This window comes from Euprymna scolopes, chromosome 1, assembly GCF_053919585.1.
Source record: "Euprymna scolopes isolate OS-2025 chromosome 1, ASM5391958v1, whole genome shotgun sequence".
Lineage (NCBI taxonomy): Eukaryota > Metazoa > Mollusca > Cephalopoda > Sepiida > Sepiolidae > Euprymna > Euprymna scolopes.
The window spans coordinates 158,746,023-158,761,740 of NC_136482.1; the positions used below are offsets into that span (position 1 = coordinate 158,746,023).

The 15,718-nt window shown below is 31.7% G+C and overlaps 2 protein-coding genes across 2 annotated transcripts in view; one reads left to right on the top strand and one right to left on the bottom strand.

Annotated features, from left to right (window-relative positions):
- LOC145276889 (lon protease homolog 2, peroxisomal-like) overlaps positions 1-2,832 on the bottom strand; it is a 103,127-nt gene extending 100,295 nt beyond the window's left edge. The window contains exon 1 of the mRNA XM_080128328.1: positions 2,473-2,832. Coding sequence (XP_079984454.1) covers positions 2,473-2,576 — 104 coding nt within the window. The 5' untranslated portion in view covers positions 2,577-2,832. The remainder of the gene's footprint in view (positions 1-2,472) is intronic.
- Positions 2,833-3,182: 350 nt separating this feature from the next.
- Positions 3,183-15,718, top strand: part of LOC145276896 (large ribosomal subunit protein uL18m-like) — a 62,140-nt gene continuing 49,604 nt past the window's right edge. Inside the window, exons 1-2 of the mRNA XM_080128341.1 lie at positions 3,183-3,360; positions 10,895-10,994. Of these exons, the coding sequence (XP_079984467.1) occupies positions 3,267-3,360; positions 10,895-10,994 (194 nt within the window). The 5' untranslated portion in view covers positions 3,183-3,266. The remainder of the gene's footprint in view (positions 3,361-10,894; positions 10,995-15,718) is intronic.

A 15,718-nucleotide genomic window follows, 5' to 3' on the forward strand; every position in this document is an offset into this window, starting at 1 on the left:
TAAAATAACGTTCCCATGTAGTAAGCATTTCGAACGTGAAAACATACCTGTGTTTAATAAATCTAGCAAAAATCAACTAATAGTCAGATTTTCGTGAAATTTTCGATACTTATCCATTTTAGAATGAAATTGCATTTAAAATGCAATTTCCGTAAAATATACGAGGGGAAATATTTTTTTAGTGCGTGCCATCCCCCCCCCCTATATTTTATGGAAATTTGAACAAAATATATTTAAATCTATCAAAATTTCTATTATGAAACATAAGAGTTCAAATAAGTAAACATATTTATTTTTGTTAAAGTTGCAATTAAAAAAAATGATATAAATTTAATATTATTGTTTTTTTAATAGCATTTTTTCGAATATATACTATAATCAGTTGAATTGCCAAGAAAAAGAAACTTCGTAAAATTAATTAATTTTTAAAAGATCAAAACTATTAAAACTACATTATTTCCAAAATGTTCCGTTACAACATAGATTTTTAATTAATTGTGTTTAAATTTGTTTTTAAAAATTAAGTTTTTCTATAAACATGGCTCTTGCCCGCTATTTTATCTTCAGATTAAAACCAATTTGAAAATATTATTGCACAAATATTAAGCATTTTGTAGGCCCCGCCTCATATTTTGTTTGTCTCTTTTTACTGAACAAAAGTATGGAAGCCGAACATGAACATTCAGTAAAACCGTGTTTCATATTTAATATACAAATGATATTATTAATCATTAAACTGTGTAAATTTTAAAACCTAACAAAATTATAGCAAAGATTAATTATTAATTGCAGTTTGATGAAAATAAACAAAGGTTTTAACTTTTTAAAAATCAATAAGTCGCTTCTGCTTTTCCATAGTTCGTATAGTTAATCAAGTCTGACGTCACGGAATCATGCTTTCTTTTTTCACATTGTTTTGAAGATACCTAGTAAACACTGTATGTTTTTCGAGCTGAATAAACATGTTACATTAAATAAAAAACATTTTTAAAAATATCCAGTTAAGTAGAAAAGTAACTTAACTTGCCTTTGGTAACATTTATTGGTGCTTCTTGTATAGTTTAGTCAAGACATTAAAAAATGAAAATATCGAAAAAAGGTTATATTTCACGTATCCGTTATGAAACGAAGTTCTCCAAAAAAAATTTCACTTAATTTCATCAAATAGTTTTTTGTTTTTTTTTACAGTGAAAAAACAAGAACGTGTTTGTCAGCTTAAAAAAAAACAACTCGATTTTTTTTTTCGGAGATCTTCAGTCCAAAACAGATACGTACAATATAACCTTTTTTTTTTCGATATTTTCATTTTTTAATGTCTTGACTAAACTGTACAAGGGGTTTGTACTGTACACAGATTCGAAGAAATTGTCAAAAAACAAATATATAACAAATAAATGTTATCAAAGGTAAGATAAGTTACTTTTCTTCCAAACTGGATATATTTTTCGTGTTTTTATTCAATGTAACATGTTTATTCAGCTCGAAAAACATACAGTGTTTACCGATGTATTGGAAAATTCAAAATGGCGCCCGACTTTCTCTTTAACATGGTAAGTTTGGGAAAAGGTGTTATAAATAATAAACTAGACAAAATACTATTAAAAACCCACCGAATATATGTCAACCTATGTCACGGTAACATATATTGAGCGAGTTTCTAACAGTATTTTGTCTAGTTTTATATTTATAGGACCTTTATCCAACCTTACTGTGTTAAAGAGAGAGTCGGGTGCCATTTTTGAATTTTCCAATACATCGGTAAACACTGTATGCTTTTCGAGCTGAATAAACATGTTATATTGAATAAAAACACGAAAAATATATCCAGTTTGGTAGAAAAGTAACTTATCTTGCCTTTGATAACATTTATTTGTTATATATTTGATTTTTGACAACTTTTTCGAATCTATGTGTATAATAATACAAAGCCCATATTCGTTGTCAGTGACCTCGAATACTTCTAAAATAAAATAAATAAAATTAGAGTGGTCGGTGTTCTGTTGTAGCGTAATATTTACCAAAGTTTCAGCCTTGTTTTATTAAAGAGGTTCATTCTTTGTATTTTTTTTTATTATTATTAGCATAACATTTACTTTTTATTAAAAATAAAAAAAAAATGTTGCCACAGCTTCTTTTTTAAATGTTTTCATCTAATGAAAAATCGTTGGTTGGTTTTAGCGTCGTAAATCATGATATGAAAACACATTTTATATTATTAATGTTAACAACTTTGTTACATAAAAAAAAATACGTCGCGGCTTTCTTTTGTTAATGTTTTGATTTGATAAAAAAAAAAAAAAAAAAAAAAAGAGAAAGTTTCCCATCGAGCGTCCGTAGCGCGTCCTAAATTATGAAATGAAAACAATGAACAAATCCCTTAAGTAAACGAGAGTTGTCTCCCTCTGCACAATAACAAATTTGTAAAACAGTGCCTTTTCCACTATAAACACAAGCAGTTGAAATGTTACTTACTTTTGTAAGCTTCGTACCAAAATACGCATAGAAGATCCAGGTAAAAGGACATTGTCGGCAATTAACAGTGGCAATCGCCGTGGAATGCTGATAGCGGACGCCATCTTCCTCACCTCTGTCACGTGGTCAGCTGTTTGATAACATAGTTTATATTATAGTTATGAAGACTCAAGACATTACTATAAAATTAGAAGGAAACATTGATTCTTATTAATTTTAGTTATAAAGCGATCCTTAGCTTTTAGTTGACTGTATATAATGAAAACTGTATTCTATTTTGTTTAAATTGTTTAGAAAATCTAATAATTGTCATTTGGATATTATTGCAGGAGGAACTTTAAGAATAAACACCGGTGAAATAAACATTTGTTTTTTTTTTTTTTGCTTATTTTTTTCTCGTTTGTTTGTTAAATAATTTAATGAGTTAGTTATTTTAATTTTATTAGGTTTTACTTTTGCATTCAAATATTTTATAGTGTATAAAAATTTATTTTTTAAAATAATGTTTAAAATGTAAAGATCTTCCGATAAAAATTTTAATTATCGCAAGTTTCGTAAATTATGCTTTTCATAAATTATGAAAGCTTAAAAAGTAGGGCCATACAAAATATTGATACAATGAATTTCTAAAAATTTATTTAAAACAAGAATAATAAAAAAATGTTTTTTAAAAAAAGGGATGAGAGAAGAAAAAAAAACAAAACCAGAATAATTTCGTTTCGTAAAAGAAATTTTCCAGAATAAAAACATTCCGGATTTTACAATCCAATTTGACACCGGTTTGCAGAAAAGTCATGGCTTCAAGTTTAAGGTCAATTTCTTCAACGTTTAAAAAACATGGAAAAACAATTCTTCAACAACGAATAAATCCACAAATTAAAGGACAAGGTGATATATCTGTTCAACTTAAATAAGTATTTTCATGAAAATATTTAAAATTTTTATTTTGTTCGTTAAGATATATATATTCTGGGTACTGGTGGAGGGAGCAGGGAGCACTAGAACAGTTATTTCAGCACGGTTCAGTAAGTGCTCCACTGCTCCACTGAAATAACGTTATTATTTAGAAAGCCATTCTTAACATGGAGGGAGGATGGTGTTTATTCTGTACTTTAACGTAGCAATTTAATAATAAAAAAGGGGGTTGTATTACTGTACACATAGATTCGAAAAAGTTGTCAAAAAACAAATATATAACAAATGTTATCAAAGGCAAGATAAGTTACTTTTCTGCCAAACTGGATATATTTTTTGTGTTTTTATTCAATGTAACATGTTTATTCAGCTCGAAAAACATAGTGTTTACCGATGTATTCGAAAATTCAAGATAGCGTCGTTTCACACCCTCTTTAACACCGTAAGTATGGAAAAAGGTGTTATAAATAAAAAAAACTATACAAAATACTATTAAAAACCCGCCGAATATATGTCAACCTATGTCACGGTAACATATATTGAGCGAGTTTTTAACAGTATTTTATCCGGTTTTTTATTTATAACATCTTTTCCCACACTTACCGTGTTAAAGAGAGAATAAGACGCCATCTTGAATGTTCCAATACATCGGTAAACACTGTGCTTTTCGAGCTGAATAAACATGTTACATTGAATAAAAACACGAAAAATATATCCAGTTTGGTAGAAAAATAACTTATCTTGCCTTTGATAACATTTATTTGTTATATATTTGTTTTTTGACAACTTTTTCGAATCTATGTGTACAGTAATACAAACCCAAAAAAAGATATAGTAAAACTTTGGGGAAAGGTGCATTTGCTTTGGGAAGTGAACACGAAGACAAAGAAGTTGATTACGGGGAGGTTGAAAATAAGAAAATGCGTTTCGGAATAAATACCCCCAAACTCCAACTCCACATTTCGGAATAGACACCCTTTTTGCAGGTTGGACAACAAGTGCACTTTCACCAAAACGTTAATTTAACTTGAAAATAGCGCGGATCAATCTAAAATGCTATTTATTTATTTATTTTTTTTTTTTTTTCCAAATTTCTCTTTTTATATCTATATATCTGTAAAAGTGAAAATGTCTGGGTGTCTGTGTACATTTCCCTACTAAGTAACTGTCAATTTTCGGTCTACAGACTCGAGATTTGACATATGGGGTATTGAGAATTGGGAAAATCTTTTTAATCGGTTTTCGGCCAGAAATGTGGCTGTTAAGGGGTCAAAGTTCAACGATTTGACCTTTAAGAACTCCACCAAACTCTCTCGCCAATTTTGGGTCTAAACATTTTAAATTTTAGATATAGGTTACTTGGACATGGATCTAACTTTATAATTCGATTTGAGCCCAAAACAAGAAATGTTAAAGGGTCATAATTTGGGTCAAAGTTTTTTAAAAATTGACCTCTGCGGTCTCTACCAAATTACTCAGCCAATTTTTGGTTTAAACATTTGAAATTTTACATAGTGTATTCAGACATAGGGCAAGCTTTTTAATCATTTTTTTTTTTTCTGAAAATTTGGCTTCCAAGGGGTCAAAGTTCAATAGATCTTACCTTTGCGGTCTCTAGCTAACTATTAAGCCAATTGTTGGTCTAAACGTTTGAAATTTTACATAAAGGGTATTCAGACAGGAAGCAAGCTTTTTAATCAGTTTTTCGGCAAAAATTTGGCTGCCAAGAGGTCAAAGTTAAGAGTTAACCTTTGCAGACTCTACCAAACTCCTCCACCAATTTTGGGTTTAAACACTTGAAATTTTAGATGTAGGTTACTTAGACATGAGTCAAACATTTTAATTTTATTTGAGCCCCAAACATTAAATGTTACGGGGTCAAATTAAAAAAAATTCTCTACAAAATTTTGTCTATGGTAGTTAAGGAAGCCTATTATATAGAAAGGCATTACCGTACATATTCACACTTTTGAACATATACATATGCACATAAAGTTATGAACAGTACAAAGGGGCCCAGCAAAGCCGGGCGGAACTGCTAGTTATTCTTAAGGCCTTTTAAATGTATTGGGCAAAAAAAAAAAAGTAGATCTTTATTTATTTTTTTTAGGGGTTAAACGACTCTGTGGCAGCTTGTAAAAATTGACCAAGAGCTAACCACTTCAATACAGCCCCAAAATATATAGAAAAAGCAGAGAATATTTTGTATACAGTAGAACCTCAGGTTACGACATTAATCCATTCCGGGGTTGGGATTGTAAGGTGAAATTGCCATATAGCAGAGCCTTAGCACAATTTTATACGGTACATATTAAAAATTATTAACAAAATACAGTACATGTTAAAAATTATTAACAAAATATAGTACATATTAAAAATTAACAAAATACAGTACAGATTAAAAATTATCAACAAAATACAGTACATATTAAAAATTATCAACAAAATACAGTACATATTAAAAATTATCAACAAAATACAGTACATATTAAAAATTAACAAAATACAGTACAGTATATAATAGACATGTATCAAATAACATTATGAATAACTCCATAAGGCAGGACAAATACCGTAACCAGGTGCCGGAAAAATATTGTATTCCACATCAGAACCTGAAAAAAAACGTATCTCGGGGCCACTACTATATTCATACTGTTTTTTAAGTAGAGTAGGAAGTTTAAAGTAGTGTTTTTTTTTTTTCAAATTAGCATCTTTTGAAAATGTCAGTTGACAACGCTAACAAAAAGTAAAAAATCTTATTTTTTTCTCCTTGATCTAGCGGCTTTTGAAAATCTCAGTTGGCAATACAGATCGCGGCATTTATTTGTTTGTTTTCGTTTTAACTTAAATGCTTAGCACAATTTGTGTTCCACACTTAAAACAGCACTTCTTCATTGTAATAACAGAATTTGCAAATCGAAATATTGAATTTCAAAGTAAAACCAACGATGCCTACTTAATTGTCATGTTGTAATAATGAAACGTATCCAAACGTTACAAAATACGCTGAGGTAGAAAATTAATTATTAATGTAAACAGTTTTTGAAGACAATTAGTGAAAATTGAGTTTTGGTAAATTGGCCTAAGATTTTCAAATATTTTCAGAAAATATTTATCTCCCCTGTTACGATTTAAACTTTCTGGTTTCTTTTTTTTTTTTTTAGCAACTGGAATTGAGCATGTGAAGACTAAAATTACTGATAAAAATTTTAGTAAGATTGTTCCTAATGTGCAATAATTAGCAACTACATACAATAGAACCCAGGGATGTGGTGGCCCTAGGATATGTTTTTTTCAGGTTACGATGTGGAATATGATGTTTTCCCGGCCCCTGGTTACAGTATTTGCCCCGCCTTATTTATAATGTTATTTGATTATATACATGTGTATTATATACTGTACTGCATTTTGCTACTAATTTTTAATGCCGTATCCCGGGGTTCTAGTGTATAAATCATTAAGGAGCAGCTTACGTCAATTGATTTCCATCAAATGTAAAAAGTTTTTTTGAAAAAAAGAAAAAAAACTATAAAAAACGAAATTAAAAAAAATCACTTTATTCAACATGAATTCGACACATTTTAGATATTTAAAAACCATGAGTCATTTTATTCACATTAATTAATTGCAGAAAATATGACATAATGTAATCAGAAAACAATTTCAACATTTTACAAAAATCAAATATTTCATGAACAAAATAATGTTCAGAAAAACAATTTGCTTAATTTCCGACAACATTTGTGTTACATGTACAATTTGTTTACAGACGATGTAGAAAATAGTGTTGGCTCGATTAATCAGAATCGGGAATCAAAAAAATCATAAATTTTTGGAGTATCAGAATCTGTATCAGATTCAGAAAAAATTTGTGCCTATTTTCTGATGCCAACAACGATTCTTTTAATTGTTTTTTTTTTTTATTTTGATTTTTTTTAAAGAAAAATATTCTACTGCTGATAGTAATACTAAAAGAGTGAATATCTGTTGTTTTTAACCTATTAGCAAAACTAAGATTGATAGATCATCCCTCACAACTGTATCCTTGCGTTCAAGAAAATATCTGCACATTTAACATGTGTTTTATATGGTAATCATGAATAATAACAACTTTATAGTTAAATATGTAGAGATTAAGAAAGAATCGGAATCGGGAATTTAACACAGAATCTGTAATTGTATTGGAAGCGGTAAAAATACTGGATTCGTCTCACCCCTAGTAGAAAATGTTTATTTCTTCAGAATAATATATTGCATATTGTTTTAATTTTCCAACTAGCCAATGCTAAAGTCAATGCTAATGCTTAACAGATATGTAAGGTTGAAGTATAGAATAGGTACAAAACACCCTCCCCTTCCCATGTTAAGAATAGCATTTTAAATAATAACGTTATTATTTACGTCCGGATCACTCTCTACACTAGTACCCAGATATCTAAACATAAACCAATGAATGTATTTTCAATGACAGAAATAGTAAATTAATGATTTCATTTTTCCAATGCCTGCGACGATTCAATTAGAACTAGTATTCTGTTAGTCAGTCAGAAACAATTATGCTATTTTTTATAAAACTTTGTGATATTTGTTACATTAGCAGTGTCAGAATTTTGGCGGAATTTTTTTATCCCCCCCCCCCAACAAAAAACTGCGAATAAAAAACTCATAATTTCTGTTTTTAAAATGGGTTGTTTATTTTCTTTATGGAATATATTTCCAAAATAAACTATTAAAGTTATTTAAAACATAATAAAAAATATTATTTTTTATTTGTTAAAAGACCGTGTAGACAAAATGTCCGCGTATTCAATCACCGCAAGCGGATATTTTGTCAACGCAGTTTTTTAACAAATAAGAAATAATATTTTTACTATGTTTGAAACAACTTTAATAGTTTATTTTGGAAGTATATTCCATAAAGAAAATAAACAACCCACTTTAAAAACAGAAATTACGAGTTTTTTTTATATTTTATTCGCAGTTTTGTCTTAGGGGTGTCAAATTTGCAATGGCGATTTTTCCCAAAGATTCTGACACTGCTATTGTTCTGTAACAATAGCAGTGTCAGAATCTTTGGGAAAAATCGCCATTGCAAATTTGACACCCCTAAGACGACATATCATTTTTTTTTTCAAGAATATGAGGAAATACTTATTTCTTTATTATCCTACATACAAAGTCTTGTTAATGAAATCGACTTCTATTACAAGAATATAAAATCAATGAAATATAGGTATTGAAAAAGTATGCATTATCAATACTGATTATGTCATCATGAGAATTGTTTGCCATGGCTCACCTTGATATAATTTGGTATTGATCGATCTATGTAAAGTTATGAATGTTATTTACTTTTGCAGAATTAGTGTTGTCTTTATTATTTGCATTAATTAGACTCATGTTCTCAACTTGAGTGTTATTATTTGCACAACGTTTCAGCCTGTGTAACCCCCAAGTTTCTACAGGTGTTTAAGTCGCCATGTTTGGTAAAGGAAAAGGGAGTTAACTCTACATCATCAAGGTTTCGTTTTAGGTTCTATAGTAAAAATATCAAACAAAGCACTAGGGGATATTATTTCTAAATTATTTATAACAAAAAAAGGGAGAGGGTAAAGTTTTATTAGATCCATTAACCAATTGTAAGTTCTTAAACTAAATTTATAAAACAAAAAGAGTGCCGATGAAACCTCGTGTTGTCTTCTGGTATCTAGTTTTAATTTTTTAATGAGATGTACTTTTTTTCTCTTTTTATTTTCATATTTTGTAATATTATTGCCTAATGACAGATATGAGAGTAAAAAAAAAAGGGGAGGGGATCTATTGATTAAATTCTAAGTTTTTTTTTTTAAGTTTATTAAATTCTAAGTTTGAAAAAAAAAAAATACACTTAAAGGGAGGCAACTCTGATAGTTATCTAAGATTATCTTCCTTGAATGAGGCAAAAATAACTTAATATATGAAATGAATGAATTTCTATAATATATGAAATTATATTACCCTTTTTATTCTTAGATTTAGTTACATATGGTTAATTTAATTATTGCTTATGAATAATGATTCCTATATGCTGTTGAATTCTATGGCTAAGAAGTTGATCATTCCCCAGCATATGTGCCATGTGTTTGAGTCTTCTTACTCTCCACCAATCTTCTCTGTCTATAATTTTCACTTTGTGCCGTAAGGGAAGATAAATTCCTTTTATCCCGCTATATGTTGTCAGCCATACCTGATTTTTCAATTTCTCCACAGATTACGATTTTTTGGTGTTCCTCCAGCTTTACTTTTAGTGGCCGACAAATCTCACCTTTGTAAAGTTTTCCACATTTACATGCAATCTCATGCGCACAGTTTTTGTCATGAATCTTTCGGTTGAGGGCTTGACTCATACCAGGTGTTTTCATAGAGTCAAATCGCTTCTGAATACTGTTCTGATGTCATACAGACTGCATATTAAAAAAAAAATTGGACAGCCTCTGCGTATATAACAGTGTATATGAGTGCATTGGAAAATATCAGCTGTAAGATAGCTGGCTTGTGAGGATATTAACAGAAGTAGCCGAAAAAAATACACATATGCAAATTAGGAAGTGTACATCAACTGGTGCGACAAGAAAAAAAAAGGGAACTACGTGGTTGGGAGAAGGAAAAGTGCAGTTGAAAAAGTCAAAGACAAGAAATGACTGCGTATGGCTGGTGTGTAGTAGAGCAGAAAGAAAAACGTTACAAGGGGGGATGGACATGTGGCCCCCGCAGTGGCAGCGAGAGACTCCTTAAGCTGTTGTCAAGACGGGGAGAAATAAAAACGGTAATAAACAACTGGTGTTAAAAAAGAAAGAAAAGCAGAGTCTGATTTATTCATTTTTGTTTGTTTGTTCCTTTTCGACGGTGCCAGACGGCGTTCGGGGTCTGAGAGAGGTTTGAACTGTAATGAACACGGTTCAAACTTAACAGCCATGTTACACATATATCGTGCACAAACTGTGGTGAGTTTTCAGATGGTGCCCTTTGGTGCTTGGTCCAGATTTTCTGGAGGTGATATCATGCTTTCTGGATAGTTGTGATGGTGGTGGTGAGGGGTTTAAATTGTCCATTTTTTTCTTGATATGTATTGTTGTCATGACGTATTGCTTTTGCTCAGTCTTGTAGGTAACAGATGGTTCTTTTCTTTACAGTATATGGATGGTGGGAGTTAAAGTTCAGGTATCGTGATGGTTGGCTTTTGATATACGGTTGACACAAACCTTTGGCCAGTGTGAGTTATTAACACGTCTAGAAACTTTAGTTTATTGTTATGTTCCTTTTACTTTTTTGTTTCCAACAAATTGATTTCACTCCCAATTTTGATGCCTGTTACAAATCCAATTAATTATGGTTACGCGTCTCTGTTATGATATTAATTGACTCAGCTAAAGGAGACTAAAAGGTGTTGATGAATATATACACTCTGTTGAGTGCCATTCTGGTTTTATTCCATTATTTAATAATAGTCTTTGATTCTTTTTAGGTGCCTGCCTCTCGACCACGGCATGTTGCCTTTCTGAGGAGAAAAAAGGACCCAATGCTGATTACATTGTGAATCCAATGTTTTACAATCGAAACCCAAGGTGAATATTGCACTTTATTAAGCTTATTCGTATTTGGATTCATCCGACTACTGTTCTCGTCTTGAGTGTGATTTTCACAACGTTTTGGTTGATGTAACCTCCGACCTTCTTCAGGTGTGTCTTGTCAAACTCCGGAATGTTTCTGTGGAACTCGAGAATTTGGACGGAATTTCCACAAGGACCCATGGCACAGTGGTTAGAGTACTTGGAAAAATCAATTGTAAAGAGTGATATTTTCTTGAAGGTTCAATCCTCAGTGTGGGCGACCAAAAAATACAATTGCAAATTATTTAGGACCTCAACTAGTCATCGCTGACGGAACAAGAGCACACTTCCCCACGTGAAGTAAATAAAGAGTTCCGGTCAAAATTCCGTCCAAATTCTCAAGTTCAATAGAAACATTCCCGAGTTTGACAAGACACACGTGAAGAAGGTCGGAGGTTACATCAACCAAAACGTTGTGAAAATGACACCCAAGATGATAACAGTAGTTCAATGAATCCAAATAATCCTCATCTCAAAAATTCAGAAATGTCATATCAATTTACTAAGCTATATTTAAAAACGAAGAAACACTGTATTTTCTTGTATGCAGTGATACTCCTTTCCCTATTGAAAACAAGGGGTTAACATTTTGTGGTGGTTAGAAAACAGCAGTTTGTCTCTCTGAAGTAGTTGGTAACGTCTAGTTATAAAGATGGATGTGGTGGTAGGTGTGATGTGGCAGTCTAAAAGATCTGGATCTTTTCTTCCTTTTCTTTTTTCTTTCTTTTCTTCTTTTTTCATTTATAAAGAACAACAAATGAGTCCATTATATGTTAATTTGTAGCGATTACTTCAAGACGAACTGCATCTCCGCTTCCAACATCCAGAGGAAGATTTGAATCCCGCTCACATCTAATTCCGGGAGCAAAAGCTCCCTCCCTTTTTTCGCCATGTACTTTCTCCTATGACGCAACTACTGTTACATATCAGACTTTAAACTTTCAACTTCTAAATGGAATTTTCCACTCGCGACTTAATTTTAATGCCATGTGAAAATTTCCAATTTTAACCTTAATTTTATGCATTCACATTTAAATATTTTTACGCTTTTGTGGAGTCTATTTTGTAGCAAGGAGTTTTTACATAGTTCTATAATAGCTGGGATATGCATATATACTTTTGTACAGGGTGGAACGTTTTAGATATTCCTTATTTACAGGATGGAACGATAAAAGTATCACCCTAAAGAAAATAACACTACAGCTTTATTTTAAAACTTTTATCAATTCAAGTAACTTGATTATGAGTAGAGCTGACATCTATTTGTTATATATATAGGGGTTTCATTATTATTATTATTATTATTGTTGTTGTTCTTTTTGTTGTTGTTATTGTTCGTTGTTAGGAAGTCTTATTAAAAGTGAGTCTTAGAGAGTCTAATTAAGAGAGATGTTGCGTTCTGTGTTCGTGTTATGAAGAGATTCATATATATCAAATGTTCATACTTAGAAGTGTAGTAGAAGCTCTTAGAGTGAGGAGACAGTGTTGAGACAGTCTTAGTCTTCACATTGTAGATGAGATGTAGAGACATTGTGTATGTGAAGACATTTTAAAACACAGGATATATAAGACATATAATGACAATTTCACTTTACCTTTTGGTAGAATTACAACACAAAGACGACGTTTATATAAACACATGACGCGTTTATTTCTTCTTCGACCGGTCGGTGGCTTTCTTAGTCAGGAATTCAAAGTTTTGCATTCTATGTTTCAAAGGTGACCGTCTCGCTTCCAGACGTTCAACTCCCATCTCTGGACTCCAGACTGTCGTCTATCATCCTCAGACTCTTAAGTTTCTAACTATATCGAGAACTTCCCATTTTCCATGACGTCATACACATGTTAAAACATGTGTCTTCTTTCACGTGTTCTGGAAATGCGTGTCCAATACATTTTCCTTTGTTTACAAAAGGAATTTTAACCTATATTTCCAGTAACCTATATTTCCAATATGTTAAAAACATGTTTATTAAATTATCATATAGTTGCATTCCTTTTCTTAAAACTATTTTATCTCTAAGCTAAACAATGGTTTGTTTTTACATTCCATTTTCTAATTCTCTCTCGTAATCTATTTCTAAACCTAAATTACGAGGTTCGAATTTCGTCTATTCTATTTCATTTTCATTAAATCTCTCTATTTTTATACTTACATGAAAAGGGGACAGCCCTTATCATGTAACATATTTAATGTAGTTGCCTTCAGCCTTAATCACCAACTCGGTACAGGTCCAGAACTCAAACCATGCCTTTTCCGCAAGCTTTAGTGTTGTGGGAGATCATGTTGGTGATGTTCTTGATGTATGACCGAATGATGTAGTCCGGCATGTTCAGGTCTGGGGAAGAAGGAGGGGCCAGTGAGAGAAGGATACAAAATGGTAGCACCACTTTTGAAGCCAAGCCTGGGTCTCTATGGAGATGTGGGCTAGCGTCAAGTTCTGCTGCCACACTCAGCGGCCATCTGATTGCACCAGGGGATCACCACACTCTTCAGCACATCAAGTCGATTTCGAAAATGTGAGGTAGCATGATGTGGCCCTCACTTGAAACCAAAGATCATAGCCGTGTGCCCTCAAGCATTGAAACGTCTGGATTTGTATTTTGAGGGTGCTGGCAATGGTCCTGTTGTCATAACTTAGATCAGTAGAGAGCATGAGTTGTACAGCGGCGCATCTCCAATCTCTGATCTCGCTTTTCCAACATTGTCACTTTCAGACATGTTAGTAGGATCCTATCACTCTTAGGATTTGTACACAGCTGGCCAACTAGGAGATGATCTGCAACAAAAAAAGAAAACCGGGTTTCGTCAAATGGAAATGGAATCATGTCGTCTTTTCTAGGGTGATAATTTTATTGTTCTACCCTGTACTTCATTCACCTTTGAGTGCTTGGACTAGATCCATCCATAGAGTTTACCACATTCCGAACAAATTCTGACAAAGTATAATGATTGTCCACCATATAAGCAGATATGTGTATTAGCCAATCACAGTTACAGCAGTGAACCTCATAAAGGATCAGCTCAGTATTCTGTTTCACCATTCTGAGCCAGGTTTGCATCTGACTTTCCAACCCTTTTACATACTGATAGTGTTATAAAAATCCTAAACACTCACAATTCCGCACCACTGTTTTTCAGTGATGGCTGAAATAATTTATTGCCACTTAAATTATTTGTCCATTTTTTTTTTTTTTTTTTGTATTAAATAATCCAAAAGGTTTGATATATAAAGACAAATGAAACCTTTATTTTCCTGTGAAAACATTAGTTAGACATTCATTTTATTTTTAACGCATTGCTGTGGCTCAATTTGGTGTAACAGAAAAGTCTAATAAAAAGAGAAAATGCATGGTTCTTATAGTCTTAGTACAGCAATGGACTTCCAAAAAAATAAAATAAAAAAAGGCAAAAATGTACAATAAACAAAAGGAAAAAAGATAATGTTGATCAGACCGTAATATTTTTTATTTTTATTTATTTTTTATGGGAGAAAAGCGAAAGAAAGAGAAAAAGAAAGAAATGGCCTAAATAACCCTTTACGATTCCAAACCGGTGTTTATTCATACTGTTCCTTGTGGACGCATTTTCAGTGGTGTTAAGTGGGAGCAGGAGTAGGAGGAATGTATTAGAGAGAAAAGATTTTACAACTTCCATTGATTCTAACCGATTTTGGCAGTGAACTCTCACCAGAAAAAATATAGGAATGTACCGTTATCGAGGTAGTGTAAGGATAATAGGCCTATAACACACCTCAGATGATGTGCTGCAGTTTGTGAAAAAATGAGTTCATTTTATTTATATATTTTTAATTAAAAAATATTAAATTAATGAATTAGTTAAAAAATATTAAATTAATGAATTCAGTCGGATAATTTTTATTCTCACCTCATAGCATTCTTTATAAAGTTTATCAGCTTAATCTATTTCAGCACCAATGTTTAGATTATCAAAATCAAAACTAAACTAAAAAAAAGCTTAATATTTTGATATGTAGTTAATTTAGCCATTTAAGTTTATTATGGAACGGTACCGTGTTTAAAAAGTGGAATCATAGAATTTGTTATTTGGAGTCTTTAGACTACTTTTCTCATCTTTGCCTTTTCTGTCCGCTGTCAATGAAGGAGAAATTTTTATGTTTGTTTCTATCCAGATTGACCCTTTTAGGGAAGCTGGAGTTTCCTCACATTAAAAACTGACCTTGTTTTTAACTGTCCTCATGGGGAGGCAAGTAAATAGAAACTTAACTAGAAACTAAGATTACTAAGATTACAAAATCTTACCGAAAACGCAGTTTTATGATCATGATATTTTTATTGCTTTATTTGCTTAAAACTCTTAAAATATATAATGCACATTATTATTTATTAATTCATTTGAAAGTGTATTCATTATCAAATAAAACGGTGATATTTTGAGGACTTAAAGTGCTTTGGTTTTTAAAATATGAAGATTTTAGCAGAACCGCCAGAATTATCCAAAGCGTTTTATCGTCTGTGTGTATTGCTACATTCATCAACATACACACACAGATGACACTACCATCTATGGCAACACTCCAAAGGCCAACAATGAGAAAGATCTCTTTGAGTTTTCTCTCCTCCGACCTTGAGCACGTGGTGCAATGGGACAAAAAGTGGATGGTTGATTTTAACGCATCCAAAAACAAGCTTCTATC